The sequence below is a fragment of the Tachypleus tridentatus genome, chromosome 11 (assembly GCF_004210375.1).
Source record: "Tachypleus tridentatus isolate NWPU-2018 chromosome 11, ASM421037v1, whole genome shotgun sequence".
NCBI classification, from domain to species: domain Eukaryota; kingdom Metazoa; phylum Arthropoda; class Merostomata; order Xiphosura; family Limulidae; genus Tachypleus; species Tachypleus tridentatus.
The window spans coordinates 33,990,826-34,007,995 of NC_134835.1; the positions used below are offsets into that span (position 1 = coordinate 33,990,826).

Sequence of the window (17,170 nt, forward strand, 5' to 3'; positions counted from 1 at the left end):
TAACAACTTTTCTACATAATATTAACACGCAAATTATTTAATAACACATTCCAGCTTCGTATAAAAACATACAGTGTACTCAAATTTTCTCTCATTATAAATCTGCTGTATATGGAATGTCAGAGACTGCAGATTTAAAAAGGTATAGTATTAAACTATTCAAAATTTAAAATATATATTTATTTCTGTTCTAAAGAAGTACTCTACCTGAAACAACAGATGATATTCAGATAGACATAGATACATATGATGAAGGGCAAGCACAGCTTTTACAGGAAGCGATGTACAGAAGCTGGGACACTGGAAGTTCCACTAACGCCTCACCTGCAGACTCGGGATCTGCTCCAGGAGGTAAGCTGTGATGTTGGATTCATATTTTACTTTCTTATCCTCAAGATATTCTTACTTTCCCTCTAAATGGAATTTTTGTGAATAAAAATATTAATATGTTATTACTGAGTACAATACCATTTATTCATTTTTTGTAAGACTAATTTTAAAATTTCTATTAGAAAAATGTTTTGTGCAGTGCTGCATTTTCAGTCATTTTGAAAAAAAAGGATCTCTGAGTTAGCTAGATCACCTAAAGGAGACTCAAATTCAGTATTGTTTCAGCTATCTTACAGAATATGCACTGTTGGATAAGGCATTCACTGGTGTGAACCAACCCAAAACTTTAGAATAAATGTTACTGTAACATGATATTTCTACTTTTATGAAAGAAGTAATTACAGTAACTGTAAGGACAAATAGCAGATCTTCTCTCAAAACTGCACGTCTTGGAACCATCAGTCATTGTTTGAACCTGCAACTCTCGGATTACGAGTTGAGTGCCTTAAACTTTAAGGAAATGGAAAAAAATGATAGTAATAATATTATAGGTCCATAATTTTATTACAGCTTTCACAGATTTTGTATTCTAAAAACAACTGGTCTGGGTATTGAAAGTTTAATTTAAAAAAACGTCCAGAACAATGTTTCAATCTTCTTAGGTCATCTTCAAATTAACAAATAACCTGAAGCTGACCTAGGAAATTCAAAATGTTCTGTACTTTATTTTAATACCCAGATCAGCTACCTCTGTTATACATTTTTACTTCAAGTAGGTTTCTTTCTTGTCATCATGAATTATTTCAGATCTTGTGTGGATCTTTCTGCACCATCAAAGATTACACTGTTGACCTTTAGAGATTTAGTTAGTAGAAATAAGTATTTCTTGTATAATGTCTGATTTTTAATTACACATATTTAGTTGATCATTTGTTTTTATAATATTAAGTTTTCTAAACTTTGCTAATATGCACCATTTCATAAGTTTAAAATTGTAATTGTTGTTTTATTTACTATTAAACTAAACACACTAACCACTGAAAAAAATATCTGTGATGAGCTATTAAAACAGTTTTGTGATGACTGAATAAGGTAACCAAATAAGACTTTAGAAGTAGTTTTTGCATCTATTCATGGAGTGTTAGATAAATGTTACTGCATGGAAACAGTTGAGCAGATGTTCAAAACCTTCTAAACTTGTGGTCCTTATTTGATTCAAAAATGTAATTTATAGGCAGTATTTTGTCAAAAAGAAAAGAAAAGAGAGCATCATCCAACTCGAGCCGCAGCGGAGGTTCTAAAAAGAGTAAATCACGTCTTCCACCAAGTGGCAGTAATATAAACATGGGGAACCATGGGGCATTAGTCAGCCAGCCCCACTTACCAAGTGACATCTAGCTTATGTTCTTCTTTTGTGTATTCAAGTTTTCATTGTTTTTATAATTAGCCAAAACACTCTTGGTATATATATTTATAATTTTTTTGTACATGACACATTCCTGTTTTAGTTTTGTGTGAGGAAACATACCTTCTGTTTGTTATTATCTACTTCAAATGTTGGTTATTTTTTAGTAAGGTCTCCATCATTTAATTATATAAAGATATGTAATCGATACTGTCATAATTTCTTTTGTATAATCTCTTCATTATTCATTGTTGTTTTTGTAGAAATATGAAATGAAAGTAGAAAATAGCAATCTAGGTTATGCTATTGTCTTTTTCTTGAACTACTTGGAGATGGTGAGTAAAAATGTTGTTTTAAATCACTTTTTAAAGGACTACGTAGTAAAATGTATTGTAAAGCACTTTATTATGAAAATAAATTTCAATCTTTTGTTTTTTCACCAGCAAATTATCAAGAAAATCATGACTTTTGTATATTGTAAACTACTACATCAGTATCAAATTTGCTGTTAATGTGAAGTCCTCTCTTTGGTTAACTTTCATTCAGTTACCGACAACTCAAATTATTTGAAACTAATATAACCCACCTAAGACGTTAAGAATGTAGATTGAACCAGATCCCCCCTACTCTCCAAGATTAAACAATTTTTTGAGTACTAACTTATGTAATACTACATTAGTATTTAGAATATATAACTTCTTGTAAGAAAAGTAGTATTATGGGTTTCTGTGTGTGATTTTGCACTCCAGTACAAATTATGCAGGTTTGAATCCAATCTCTGCCACACTAAAATTGTGTTAATTTTATAATCATAATAATTGCTATATAGAGGCAGGTGTAAATAAGATAGCCATCATGCAGTTACACATTTATAACTTTGTTTAAAATTATAAAGTCATTTTTGTTTTTTAAATCTTAAAACTTTCTTCATCACTACATATTTTTGGTGATACCAATCACAATGTTAGGGTGAGAGGGGCTCTAATATGGGAAAATTTATACAAATAATTTAATAACGGGAAACGTTTACCCATCTTCTAAAGATTTGTTCTGTTTGGCCAGCTCTGTTAACATTCTCTGCAATTACGAGAAGAAAAATAAATACAAGGAAAAGTAAGCCTGGTTCTGAAGTTCATTATACAATACTAGTGTTAAGAGCCCTTTATGAAAGATGGGAAACCCCAAGTATTCAGTATGAAATATGACCCAGTGATTGCATACATAAGGAAAGTCAACCTCTTCCCTACAGATAATTGATATTTTCAATCTATTTAAACAAAGGCTTTTTTTGTAGCAATTCCTAACCTCATCTGGTTCTCTGAACATCCTTCTTAAGGAGCTTTTATACACCAAAAAAATACCAAAATTTAGGAGGTATTTGCCTCTAACAATTAAAATTCCACTAAAATGGGAAAACTTGAATCCACACAACAAAGTTACAAAAATTGAACATGAGAAACCAACACTTGGTTTCACATTATTACCAAACTGTAACAGAAGTTATATGTAACAGTTAGAAGTTATATGGAATTTATTTTTGCTCAACTACTTCATTAAAAGTTACACATGCATACCTGTCACCTTCCTGAGGAGAAAACCAATTATTACATTTAAAAGTTACACATGCATACCTGTCACATTCCTGAGGAGAAAACCAATTATTACATTTAAGTTACACATGCATACCTGTCACATTCCTGAGGAGAAAACCAATTATTACATTTAAAAGTTACACATGCATACCTGTCACATTCCTGAGGAGAAAACCAATTATTACATTAAAAAGTTACACATGCATACCTGTCACATTCCTGAGGAAAAAAACCAATTATTACATTAAAAAGTTACACATGCATACCTGTCACCTTCCTGAGGAAAATAACCAATTATTACATTTAAAAGTTACACATGCATACCTGTCACCTTCCTGAGGAAAATAACCAATTATTACATTAAAAAGTTACACATGCATACCTGTCACCTTCCTGAGGAAAAAACCAATTACATTAAAAAGTTACACATGCATACCTGTCACCTTCCTGAGGAAAAAACCAATTACATTAAAAAGTTACACATGCATACCTGTCACCTTCCTGAGGAGAAAGCCAATTATTACATTTCTTAGCATGTGCCATAGTTTCATGAAAGTAAATAAAGATGATAAACATGAGATTTAAGTGTTAAATATAAGACTAAACTCAATATGTAACTTTTTCATGTCTCAATTTTTTGTACATTTCAGTCTAAACATATCTAATTTTTGATCAGACTTCTTACTGGAAGAAATTACTTAAATTATACAAGTTGCTATGATATGACAGTGCATGATAGAGACAGATTGACAGTTTTATAGTACTAATATTTACTACCGTTTCATTTGTTTAGTACATAATTATGAATCATGACATTACATTTCTATAAGACTGTGCATAATCATCAGTATTGATCAGTTTAAAACTTTCTAGCTTAAGTCAAGCAAAATTTGTTGAAGGGCATAAAAGCTCTCAAAATAAAATGTTATTGACAAAGGCACTTCTCACATTCAACTGTAAACACTGATTTAAACTTTGTTATTTTCCCATTTTGTACAAGGCAAGTAGCCTCCCTTTTGTTGTCATGAATTACTCCAACTGGTTTTGTATTTATATTAAATATACTAATAAACAAGATTTTCAACTTTGAGTTATTGGGTAGCAGCTCAATGTACAGCCCCCTAAACAAACACTTTCTTGCACGTAATGTCCAACAGTCTTCAAAAATGTTCTGCTTGAAAGTTTAATATTTTGTACTTTTCTAAAATGTCAGTGACACTGTTGTGATGTTACTTTCATACATCTAAATACTAATAATACTGACAGTTAACACGTCAACTTCCATCATTTCAAATATTTTGGGCTCAGTACTGAATATTTTGAAATTTATAAAGTCAAAAAGTCTGAAAAATATTTTACTATTCAATTGAATAATTTTCACCTGTTCCTAAATTAAGTGCATTTTTTATATCTGATCACCTACATCTTTCATGCCATATTCTTTGTAAACAGGAGCATCCAATTATTCATAATTGTTATAATTTGTCAACTGTTCTACTGTAGAATGGAACTTTTTTTTATTGATTGAAAAGCTTTTGAATTCTTCTAGAGTATATTCTATAAGGTCATCACAAATCACGTGAATAGTGTACAGAAAACTAAAAGGCAAATGTACAATGGGAAACACATTTTTACTTGAGATATTTTTATTTAAAGTACCTAGAACATGAAAATCAGATCTGACAGCAAATGATGTTTACAATAAGTTAATACAATGTTTTTTTCTCCCTTACTACCTAACACAATCATTCACACTTCACTACCTGGAAATTAGGACAAATATAAAACCTTTCATTTTTCAAAGCAGTAGGAAAAAAATCTTAAGCATTCAGTGTAAACTAAGAGTAACAGATGTTTGTCAAACTTAAATGTTGGCATTTTTTAATAATCTAGAATACATTAATCACTCACACACAGACTAAATTTGACAATGATTACCCAAATTAATTTATAGTTTATTTCTCGATAGAGGGCTTTATATTATACACAGGGCTACATTTATCCACTTTGTTTGAATAATGAAGACTGTTTCATTGTAAGAACATTACTTATTGGCTATAAAAGCCTATTCCACAATGTAAACCCTTTAACTGTTTCCTTAAGTCATTGTTTAAACCTAACTTGAACCACATGTAAACTTTTAAAAGTTAGCTTTTCTCTTACTGCTGTTTCAAAGAAACAGATTACAGAACAAACACCCCATAATATTGCATTTAAGGAACAACATTGTTCTCTAACACCAAATTATCAGAAATCATGGAATAACCCTAAGTAACACACTTAAAAAAATATATATATAAATGAACTTGAGTAATGATATCGGACATTAGGAAGTATTTGCAACAAATAAGTGGTCAAATGTTGGCATTTTTTAATAATCTAGAATACATTAATCACTCACACACAGACTAAGTTTGACAATGATTACCCAAATTAATTTCTAGTTTATTTCTCGATAGAGGGCTTTTGAACCACATTTTTCATGGTCATCACAAATGTTATTTGCTCAGTACATTGATGATGTTTTTCTTGCAGATTTCTTGATATTAAATTACATTATTGTAAATCAGAAGAAAACATAGCAGCCAAATTGTAAACTCTTAGGAGCAGCTAGCTACCAAGGACAAATAAAAACATTATCTGTAAACAAAATTCAAAAGCACTAAGCCACAAAGCGTAGTATAAAATGTTACTGTACAAAAAATTTTCAGTGGGAAAAGTATTATTTTGATGTGGATTTCACTAATTTCCATACAAACTCAACTGGAGGGAGGGGGGAGAGAAACATTAACAGCTTGGATAGTTCTTTAATGTTTATACATACCAGTTGTGAAAGGGTAAATTGGCATATGAGAAATGTATATATAAATACAAGTAAATTTGGAATATTGAATAACTTTCAGTAATATACTTCAGTGGAATTTCAACTGCTGTAGACGTCCAAAATACTGAAACTAAATTCCTAATTTTGAGTGTGATCAATGAGTGTACAACTATATTTAAATATATAACCACAGAAAACTGTTCAAAGATGTACAGCTACAAGAAACTACTGCTTAAAGTTCTGAACACACTGTCTGTCTCCAAGATCTACTAATTACTTATTACCTTTAGATTACAATTGCATGTTATCAAATTCAAAAATCCAAGTTACTTCAATTAATGATGTGATAATACAAAACCATCATTTTTATTCAACAGAACAGTTTTGTCCTCAGGAGGAACAAACAAGAATCAACTTTATATTGTACTGTCTGCAAGTTATTTTGAAGTTATATAATTTACTGACAAGTTAGACACTTTTTGGAGTTTCCAGTTCAAAAACCATACTTTCAAAGACTAATTCTATGTACATATTTTGTAGCCACCAGAAATGTACCACGGTTTTTCCTGAAATTTATGGCTCTACTTCCGAAAACAAAAATGGACAACATAAGAAACAGAATCAATGTATTTTAAACTCTACAGATTACAAAATATTTTGCCATTTATTCAAATGTTATGAAATCCATCTGACAAAAAAAAAATACATATAAATTCAAAATAATATATAGTCATTTCTATACTTTTCTCTGTTTTTGTGCATCTGTTCAAAAGACAGCTGTGTGCAAGTTTGTAATCAGCATATAAATTAAAACCTAGAAAATACTGGGAATTTGCCTTTTGTTAATGTACTTTACCTGTGTAGTAGACTTTGAAGGCAACGTTTCTATAACCATGGATACATATGGATATAGGTTTAACTATAAAATGAATTAAATTTATGATGATTTCAAACAATTGCACATGACTGCATGTCAAAATGCAAGATGAACAACCCTAGTGTACATTTATTACTAGGGTTCCACCCATCATGCTAGACATAATAAAATGTGAATTCACCCTATCATAGCTTCTGAATCTTTTCACCAACAACAAGAGGGTTATTCTTCCTTATTTCCTTAGCTCCCAACATTTTATAGTCAAAAGTACAATTGTGTTCATCTGAATATCTGTGCAAACTGCAAAAAAGTCCACCGCAACGACAATAGAAACCTTCAGATAAAAAGAAAATTTTAAACACCACGGATATACATTTATATATAGATACGGTATTATACAATTTGTTTTTTTACATTGAAAAACAGATTTCAGTCAGTACCAGAAGCAACTAAAGATTATTTTGAACAAACCCTTTTTATTAATGAGTAAAACTACCCTTATGAGCCCGTTCTTATTAATGATTGCAAAACACTTTGCATAATTCTTAAAAAAACAAGAACACTATCAACTGTTTTTAATAAAGTATGATTTAAATTATACATCCAATATGAACTTCAACTAATTCATTATACTCAGCTGCTGCTAATTATATATATATATTTCTGAAACGTATTTTAATAATGTCAACTGTTGTTTATAAGAATAAAGAAAACATTTTTAAACCTTACAACCATTTTACTGTGGTATATCAATGAATAACCCTGACTATATCTAATGAAAACTGCAATGTTGGCCAATTTGAGAGAAAACTGAAAAACTTAGTCATGATTTTGTCAGAAATAACTTACAGGTGTATTTAACTACAGTACATTCAATATGATTACAAGAGACAAAAGTACAAGCTCTAATCTGATCTACCACTGCTACAAAAATGAGTCTTGAAAGATCTCACACAAACTTTACAAAACAATGTCATTACAATCCCTTCAAAATACAGTGGAAAATATTCTTCATAGCTTACACTAATATTTCAAAGGGATCAAAGGTCACTTTTAGCAGCTGCATGCAGCTTTCTCCATTCATATAAAAAAAATAAATTTACCTCTGTTGTATCCAAGTTCATTTCTGTAATTACTGCTGGTTACATTTAATATTTGTAACATCAACATCAAAATATTTGATTTGAAATAAAAAAAAACATTATGGCAAACTACAAGTTTTAACACCGTCCTAGTACTAACCTGTGAGCCCGACCTTCTTACGACACATATGACACCTATTCTTTGTTTTCTTATCTTTAGTAGATACTTTATTGGGTTGACTTGATATTTCTGATTCAGCATTATTACTGGAAGAGGAAGGTGTAGCAAAACAATGATCGATGTCTTTGTCCTGATGACTGGGAGACTGAAAAAAGCAAATTTCATACTAAATTTTATGAGAAAATAAAAAATACGCAGCCTTTTTCATGCTAGTACACTCGAGTCTTATAAAACAGTTATGTACAAAATTAGATCTGCAGAACTTCTACATAAAACAACTGGCTGCTAAATCTACAAATAAATTAAAATATTTGTTAAACAGCTTACTAACAATATCCCAATTTTTTTTTTAAATCTTCCAGCAGCTTCTAAAATCATTATATTAAGTATTTAAATGACAAACCTGTATTAGTTGATGTTTTACTGTTGTGACTCCATCTAGGCTAGCAAAACAAAAATGGTTCAGTTTGAAAATATACGTTTCCTTAGAACACTCATACGAAAAGTAGGTCCTAATAGGCCCCAGAGCAACTTGAAAGGTTATTAATATTAGGCTAATAATTTTGTATTTAAATGAAATTGCCATTTAAATCCATTAATGAATGGATTAACGAGATTCCCACTGTCCCTATCCACTATCTAGCAAAACCACAGCCAGGGGAACGGGCTTGGAGAAATCAGGACTAGAAACGTCTTTTCGTACAAGTGTTAAACAATTTTTGTATTAGTCCAGATGAAATCACAGCAGAAACTGTTGGCCAAAATAAATAAAGGTTTATTTGTCATTACATACACAGTAAAATGTTGAGTCTTCAAACAATATTGCAAAAGAGGATTTTTGTCTTTACAGTGAAGAACACATTCAACAAAATTCAAGCTCCCATGCCAGTAACACAAGTATAATCTTATAAAATATTGTACCAGTTAATTTTACAGACATTTATGTAAATAGTCCATATTAAACTATAAAAACCTAACCTAAAGAGCAAGTATTACAGCTGTGTTTCATCTTTGTATCCATCTTTTCGCATAACCTGATCCACTTTTTTCTAGCTCATTTCCTAGTTATATCTTATTACAGTCCATACCTGGACAATACAATATTGGTTCCTCCTAAAATTCATACAAATGTACAATTTATCACATATTGTGCATACAAATTGCACCGATCCTTACATTTCAGATAAATACAATTAATATTAGATTCAAAATACACAATTCACATTAAAAGCATTTTACTCAGTTTCAAAATAAACCACATTTCCTAGGAAATACCCCCTAGTGGTTAGCATATCCCACTACATAATCTGATTATACACCTGTTTTACAGAATAAAATATGTTGATCATGCTTTACTAAGAAACTGATACACAATTTACATACTGTTGAAGATTTCCACAAACAGCAACTTTCATAATGTAAAAAAACTACATACACTTACAAAAACGTTTTCAAACTTACAGGAGTACCTGAAGTGATAACTAATATTTCACCCTATAGTTGGATAATATCCAACATCCTGTTTATAACAGCTTTGGTTTTCTGTTCTACAGACTGGCCAAGATTTGAAAAACATTTTAGTACTGATTTTTGGCAACAGTAATCCAATAAAATAGGTTTTTTATTGAGTTCATATGTTCAAGAATGAACTTCAATATTTTTGTTAGCAATTACTTTAATTTTCAAAGTTAAAACATTACTTTTGATAACAGTTATATTAATGAAGGAAAAATTACAAGCCTGATTATTTTAACAAATACAAATCGAAATAATATTAGATAATGTAGATGTCAGTGCTATTAGTTACAATATTTGAGTGCTTCATGTGTTTTATTTACAAAAAGAATTAATGACAAAGTAAAAATACAATAGCAAAATAGAAGATTCAGCTATAAACCTTTTTGCAATGGGTCACGAGTCAAAATCCATGTCATCATATCTGACATGCATTCAAAATTTTTTACTAATTTATACATTTGTCAATATGTTTGGTATAAAATCGTAGATGAATTTCTTAAAAGTAAATATTTAAAGAACACATCCAAATATAGAGTTTAGTGAGTCACGTGGTATGCTAAATACAGAGCTGTTTAAAATTAGATGTTTGTAATGTCAGAATACTAAGTCTGTAGTTTCTTGCAAATTAGGAACTCAAATTACTAATATTATCAAGCTAGAATTTAACTGTTTTTGCTGAGATATGGCTTATGCACCAAATTAACCACAATGGCCCCATTCACTTCTTTCCATTTTTGGAAACTTCTTTATATACATTTACTTCAATTTATGACACGTGAATAACCAAACAGCTTAGAATGACCCCCTAGTGGTTTTTCTCAGCCATTTTGATCTTCGAAAATGCTATAATGTTCTTCTGATCCAAGATTTCAATGAAGTATTTAGTCTGCTCAAAGTTTCATTTTTTTTATTTAAATCAATACATATCTTAATTACTGAGCTTAATAAATTAATGGAATTCTACAATATCAATGTACTTGTAATATTTTGGTTATTTAACTATATATAAAACCTAAAAACTGTTTGGTATCATCCTTCACACATGAAATATGAAAAGGCTTAACAACCCACGTCCAACAAACTGAAAACAAAGGTCATTGCGAGAAACGAATTGTTTGAACAAGTTACTGTTCTATATTGCTAGGCATGACTGGAAGGTCAATATAATGAAAAATAATGACTACACTTAGACTAGACATTTGTATTATAGTATGTGGTCATTCTAGCACAAAAAACATTTTTTTCTTTATATTTATGAGGTTGGTCAAGTGAGACCCCACAGAGCACAGAAAATAAATACTATGAACACTTAAGTGAATACATGAGGTTTTAGAGATTATGCAAATATGAGATTTTTGGGATAGAAGAATACTTTGTATTTAAAATCATAACACGAAATCACTGTAATTAGACTAGTAATGAAACGGATTATTTTCCTATAAATTTTTAGTAAATTTATTTTATCAAAAACTTGTTTTTGTGTACAAAATAATTGTAACTTTTACTTAAGCATCTATTAAATTTTGTGAAGATTTACATGCTGTGTCACAAACTATAATGTGTAGACAAACTCGTGCATGTTATATCAAGCCCGTTGCAAAAGTGTTAATACATGGAGTCTAAAGTGTTGACTGGTCCAAGGGCAAGAATTTATATTAAGACTGGTGAATTTTGAAAAAACAGGATATGACAAGTAGGTTTGACTATCTACTTCATATTTTCATAAATAGAAAAACATTGACAATGATAAAAATTACACTTTTGTCTTAGTAATACCTGGACTATAACAAGTAACTTATGTTACTCATTACATCAGAGAATGGTGCTGAAAAATTAGAAAATATACCAAACAAAATATCAGGTCTCACACATAATATTCACTACCAAAAACAAATTAATAAATGAAATGTTTTATACCATACTACTATGTTTAGATGGCAAGTTATTTCAATATAACACTTAAAGATCACAACATGTCCACTTTAACCTGTTCAGTATCAGACACCAACAATCTTCAGTAAATATGATTAAATTTACCAACAAATAATGTCTGTTGGTTATCACACTTATGTCACTGACAGATATACCATAATGTAAACATTGTCAACATATGACCAAACCTAAGCAAGCATAACGTCTGGGTTCAAATTAGTTACAACATACGTATTTGTTGGTGTATCATTCTTCACAAATGGTCTAAATCATTAACCCATCTTTTACAATTACCATACCTTTGAAACTTCCAACTCCTGGGTGCTACTGGAAATAATAGCTGAAGGTATGGTGGGTGAAGCAGTACTTAAAGCTTTCTCAGGTGATGAAGTAGCTCCTATACCTATTCCATCATTGGTTGGTCCTTGAGCTGGAACAAAGAAAACACCAACTGAAGCTTACAGAACCATGTTTCTGAAGAATGTTTGGTTTTATGCACTTTTTAATGTACAGATTAGTTTTCTGATAACTATTTCCAATCATTCCAAGAATTTAGTAACTGAAATTGACTAAACCAACTATTATTAAAATAATCAACTACATGAAATCAGTGTTTTTGATTAGTCCAACTATCTAAGTGACCAAAATGTTAGGTTTCTTTGCTATGCCCAAAGCTACATACAGTGGGACACCTGTGTTGAAGTGTTTTTATTTTTTTTACAAAAACGTCTGTTCAGCTTTGGTGATTTGCAGATGGAGGAGGCCTTTCATGGTTTTGTGATCTTTTCCATGACAACCAAACTTCATCCTGTTACTGACTAAAAAAAGACATCTTGCAGCACTTACAAAGTTTCAGCATTAATGTTCCTTTTTAGTGTTTAGTACAACATAAAAAGTCAATAAAAATGAAAAAAGATGAGTGTTCACATTTGGTTATTGAAAGCAAGTCTTATAAAAACAAACTTCTTAGATTCACTTCACTAATTTTATAAAATATCACTTCAACTTTCCAGGATACAAAAACAGCATTAGGTATTGATGAAACCAGAAACAACCATTTATCATTCAATGTCAATTTGGAAATTCTTTAACTTCATTCTCACCAGAAGAATTAAGATGGCCTGAGATTCCATTGTTAGACATAGACTGTTTTCTTTTCACTGCATCTTTGTAGCACTGTGAACAGAGTCCATCTGTAGCAGGACTTCCATAAAATCCACAACCAGATCTACACATTGGAGCATTCTGTGACATCTGATTCGTATCTCGCTCCATCACCTTCCACTTGATACGGTGCTTATGACTGAACTGAATAATCCTGAAAAAAAATAATTGTTGAAGCAAAACATCCTTGTCTTTATAGTAAGAATACTCGAGACATATATATACAGTTACAAAATCTTCCTAAATAGACCAAGGTTGAACACAGTATACTAAATGCAGCCTAGAAAGAGACCTAAACAATGAAATCAAAATCCTTCAAGACTTTTGTTCAGTGTTTAGATTCCTTAAAAAGACTGATCAACCAAAGTCATTTTCACCCAGACACTGAAGTTTATTCCCATCAAAATTACTTAAGAAGTTATGATAACTCAAAAGCCACCTTCCCTTCAACTGCCAAACTCACCACATAATCACCAATCTTTCATGAAGCAGGATCATCCTCTTCTCAGCTGGCAAACCCCAAGGTCTTATTAACACCAAAAGGCTGCAGAGTTCTTTTGTTTGAAATTAAGCACAAAACTATACAATGAGCTATCTGTTCTCTGCCCATCATAGATATTGAAACAGTTTATAGCAGTATTAGTCCCACAGTGCAACAGGAGGGCTACAAGTCATATAACTCCCAGTATAAACCCTGAATATTAATACAATATACATATAGTGACAACATAAAAACTGATTAAACAAATTACTTACTCCAATCCAGAACAAAACTTGGTAACGTAAACAGTCTCAATCACAACGGGTACCCCAGCCAGCTTGAAGACCATTGATATCATTATGAGTACTACATATTACAGATATCTTGTAATCTTATCACATTTCATATTCACTCAGAAGTTCTCAACTCATAAGGACTTTTTAAATTTCTCTGCAACTGAGATGCTACTGGCAACCCCTCTTCTTAAAAATTGACAAATTAAAATAAATATATTCAATTTATTTCAAACTAGATTTTTCTCAGTATAATTAGTTTCACCTCAAACTGGGCATGTAAACATGCTACTATATTTTCTAACATTTTTGTATATTTATCATGAAATTAAAAAGTTTCATTCAGAATAATGAATGATTACAATTTAGTGTTACTTTTGTTCATATCTTAATTATAACACCAAAGGAATCATAAAACAAATATATTTGTTTACTCCTAACTCAATACTAATCTTAAATTTTGGGACAACAAGGAACCTATTTATCCATCCTATAAACTACATTCAAATAGTTTTTAAAAAATTCTTAAAGCCAACCCTTACCACTCATAACTTTAAAACTCACTTTAAACGTACTGCCTCTACAACAGTAGAAAACAGCCCACTTCAAAGGCCTACCATCCTATTAGAAAAATAAGTTACAGATGTCTCCTACCCTGCCAAAATTTATTTGTGCCCCTTATTCCTATTATTCTCACTATTAAAAATGAAAAAGAATATCTCAACACTCTCAATCCCCTTTACAAACTCTTCAATCACATCTCCCGTAAGTTATTTTTTTCAAGAAAAGACAAACTAAGAGATTTAAATATCTTCTAACACAACCCTCCTATCCCAGGCACAATTCTAGTAACCCTTCTCAGAACTCTTTCCAACAATTTGACGTTTTTCCTAAGGTAAGGAGCCCAAAACTGAACACAATATTTTTAATGTGGCCTAACCAGTGACCTGTACAATGAAATTATAACCTCTTTAGACTTATATTCAATATATCTGCAGCTACAACCTAAAATCCAATTTGTCCTACCACTAGTAACAACACACTGCTTGGGTGCATTAGTTTAGACACTGATTAACTCGTACATCTTTAGTACTTTCTTTAATAACTTTGTTAAAGTTATTCCATTCCAAATTATAATAGTTACAATCTGAATTAAGCTTGTTAAATACAACTTTTAAAACAGCCAGTCTAATAATATATAATGATTACAAATAACTCTTAAGATACATATACCTTCCAGAAACTGCAATGGAAAAATCAAAACTTGCCCGTGTCAGAAAGCGCCAGAAAAATTTTTGCTTAAATTACATTAAAGATAAAGAAAGTCAAACTCAAATTGTTAACAAAAAATTTAAACCTACTTCGTTACATGCAATTTCATAACTTGAAAATACTAATTCATTTAATTTGTGGAATATCTTCCCTGATAAATTTTGAGTAAATCTTATATTAAACTTAAAACAAAATGAATCAATACTTATGAAATTTACCCATTCACACTTCTTAATCACTTACAATATATTCTTTCCTATGTTTAAGTATTATGATTCACTGACAATATGGCGTCTACAAAATGACTAAGCCTAAGTCTGTAAGCATAGCTTGTACTACTCTGTGGCGTATACGCGTTGCTGTACCACTACTAGATTACTACTAACGTCAGTACTACAACTACGTAACTAGTAAATTAACGGCCCTATTACTTGAATAAAGAATAAACATAAGAATGAACAAAAGAAGTTATCGGATTTTACACGTAAACACAATTATTTGTAAATTTCTAGTGAACACAAACCTCGAAATTACAAAGGGCGAAATCTTGAATAAATATTCTATTACTTATATGTACTGTTCAACCTTCCCTAACACCGCTACCAACAACCACCTTTCTTCGTCTTCAATTGACTAACCTCGAGGATTTCTGAAGCTTTTGTCAACGTCACACGTAGTATTCACGTGATATAATAGTAATATATGATTGGTTAAAATGATGCTAAGTCTCAAAAGTTCGACCTCATACGCAACACCCATGTGATTTCTATGACGACACCTATGACTACTCAGCTTTTATAAAAATCAAAAACGTATCTAACGTTGAAATGACGTTAATCAAAATTGTTACGATTGCTTACGAAATTAGATTCGTGAAAGACACTATCGTGATTGTGCTAGCCTTGGTAGCACAAACTTTTGCTAGAAGTTGGTGGTTTCTTAAATCCAGTTCTTTCAAAATCGAGTACGTGAAACTGAAGTTGTTATACACAGCGTATATGTACTTTATTAAAATCCTTCGAGTTTCAGAAATGCTCCATTACGAAAAGTACGCAAGTTAAATTAATATAAATCCTTAAGAATGTTTGTTTGCTTGTTAATAAATTTCGCGCAAAGCTAAACGAGGGCTATCTGCGCAAGCCATCCCTAATTTAGCAGTGTAAGACGAGAGGGAAAGCAGCTAGTCATCACCGCCAACTCTTGGGCTACTTTTTTACCAACGAATAGTGGGATTGACCGTAACTTTATAACGCCCTCACTGTGTTAGTTGGGATTACATATTTTAGGCACATTATAATTTTAATGTTCAAAGTGCGCACACACAAAAGAGTTCCAACATCACTATGAAGAGAATAAGGTACGAGAAACAGTTCCGTATCTACATATATGTATTCATATTGTGGTCTCTATTGACTCACCAAGTTCTGAAATAGGAATAAAAAACAGACACGTAACATATATCAATTGATAAGTAATATAATATTTTAGTGATTTTTTTAGACAATACTAGCCTACACCACAGACTAAAGGTTACTAGTTAATGAACATGTCGTTTAAACAGAATTAGCAGAGGAAATTACAGCACGATGGATTTAGATAACTCTGTAATTTTAGTATCAATTCGAATATGGTATGCAAAGACACATTCAGTAATTATCGTTTCGGTTCCCCCGCTGGTACAGCGGTAAGTCTACGGATTTATAGCGCTAAAATCAGAGGTTCGATTCCCCTTCGGCGGACTCAGCAGATAGCCCGATGTGGGTTTGCTATAAGAAAACACCCACATTTACCGTTTCATTTAGTTAGTACGATCAACATTTCATGTACACCAAGAAGTTTTAGGCATTTTACACATATGCGTTTGTGCAATTTCGAATATTGTAATATTAAACAGATTTATATACCAGCCCCAAGGAAGTCGCAAAGGCAAAACGTCGGTTAAAATAAAAGTTGTATTGTAAATTATCTGGAGTTGAAGTGCAGTTTTTCAAAATCGAATGCTGGTCAATAAATGTGGATAAATTCCTTTAACTGTACCCACCAACGTTCCAGGCCATTATCCTGTTATTAACTGTACCTACCAACGTTCCAGGCCATTATCCTGTTATTAACTGTACCTACCAACGTTCTAGGCCATTATCCTATTATTAACTGTACCTACCAACGTTCCAGGCCATTATCCTGTTATTAACTGTACCTACCAACGTTCCAGGTCATTA

At 31.3% G+C, this 17,170-nt stretch overlaps 2 protein-coding genes across 19 annotated transcripts in view; one reads left to right on the top strand and one right to left on the bottom strand.

Annotated features, from left to right (window-relative positions):
• Positions 1-2,182, top strand: part of LOC143231897 (ataxin-7-like protein 3) — a 60,233-nt gene extending 58,051 nt beyond the window's left edge. For 8 of the 9 annotated variants that reach the window (XM_076466689.1, XM_076466690.1, XM_076466694.1 and 5 more), the window contains 2 exons: positions 197-351; positions 1,565-2,182. In XM_076466689.1, coding sequence (XP_076322804.1) covers positions 197-351; positions 1,565-1,728 — 319 coding nt within the window. In that variant the 3' untranslated portion in view covers positions 1,729-2,182. The remainder of the gene's footprint in view (positions 1-196; positions 352-1,564) is intronic. The other variant, XM_076466692.1, reaches the window with a different exon arrangement.
• Positions 2,183-4,955: 2,773 nt separating this feature from the next.
• Positions 4,956-15,630, bottom strand: LOC143231898 (AN1-type zinc finger protein 6-like). 10 transcript variants are annotated; one of them, XM_076466704.1, is made up of 7 exons: positions 15,475-15,589; positions 13,662-13,723; positions 13,369-13,459; positions 12,845-13,059; positions 12,041-12,171; positions 8,271-8,436; positions 4,956-7,362 (listed from the first exon to the last, which is right to left on the bottom strand). In XM_076466704.1, exons 3-7 carry the CDS (start codon positions 13,401-13,403, stop codon positions 7,214-7,216), a joined length of 696 nt encoding a protein of 231 aa, XP_076322819.1. In that variant the 5' UTR covers positions 13,404-13,459; positions 13,662-13,723; positions 15,475-15,589; the 3' UTR covers positions 4,956-7,213. The 10 variants fall into 10 exon arrangements, with proteins under 10 accessions (XP_076322819.1, XP_076322816.1, XP_076322817.1 ...); XM_076466701.1 differs by having other exon boundaries at positions 13,662-13,868; positions 15,475-15,581; XM_076466702.1 differs by having other exon boundaries at positions 13,662-13,865; positions 15,475-15,580.
• Between the last annotated feature and the right edge of the window lie 1,540 nt (positions 15,631-17,170).

Bases quoted from the DNA above. Each gene is read 5' to 3' on its own strand.
- LOC143231898 (XM_076466699.1), bottom strand. From the start codon at position 13,744: ATGATATCAATGGTCTTCAAGCTGGCTGGGGTACCCGTTGTGATTGAG. The intron at 12,172-12,844 runs GTGAGAATGAAG...TCTTTGTTCCAG, and splicing joins AGGCCATCTTAATTCTTCTG to CTCAAGGACCAACCAATGAT. The intron at 7,363-8,270 runs GTTAGTACTAGG...TTTTATCTGAAG, and splicing joins TAAGAAGGTCGGGCTCACAG to GTTTCTATTGTCGTTGCGGT.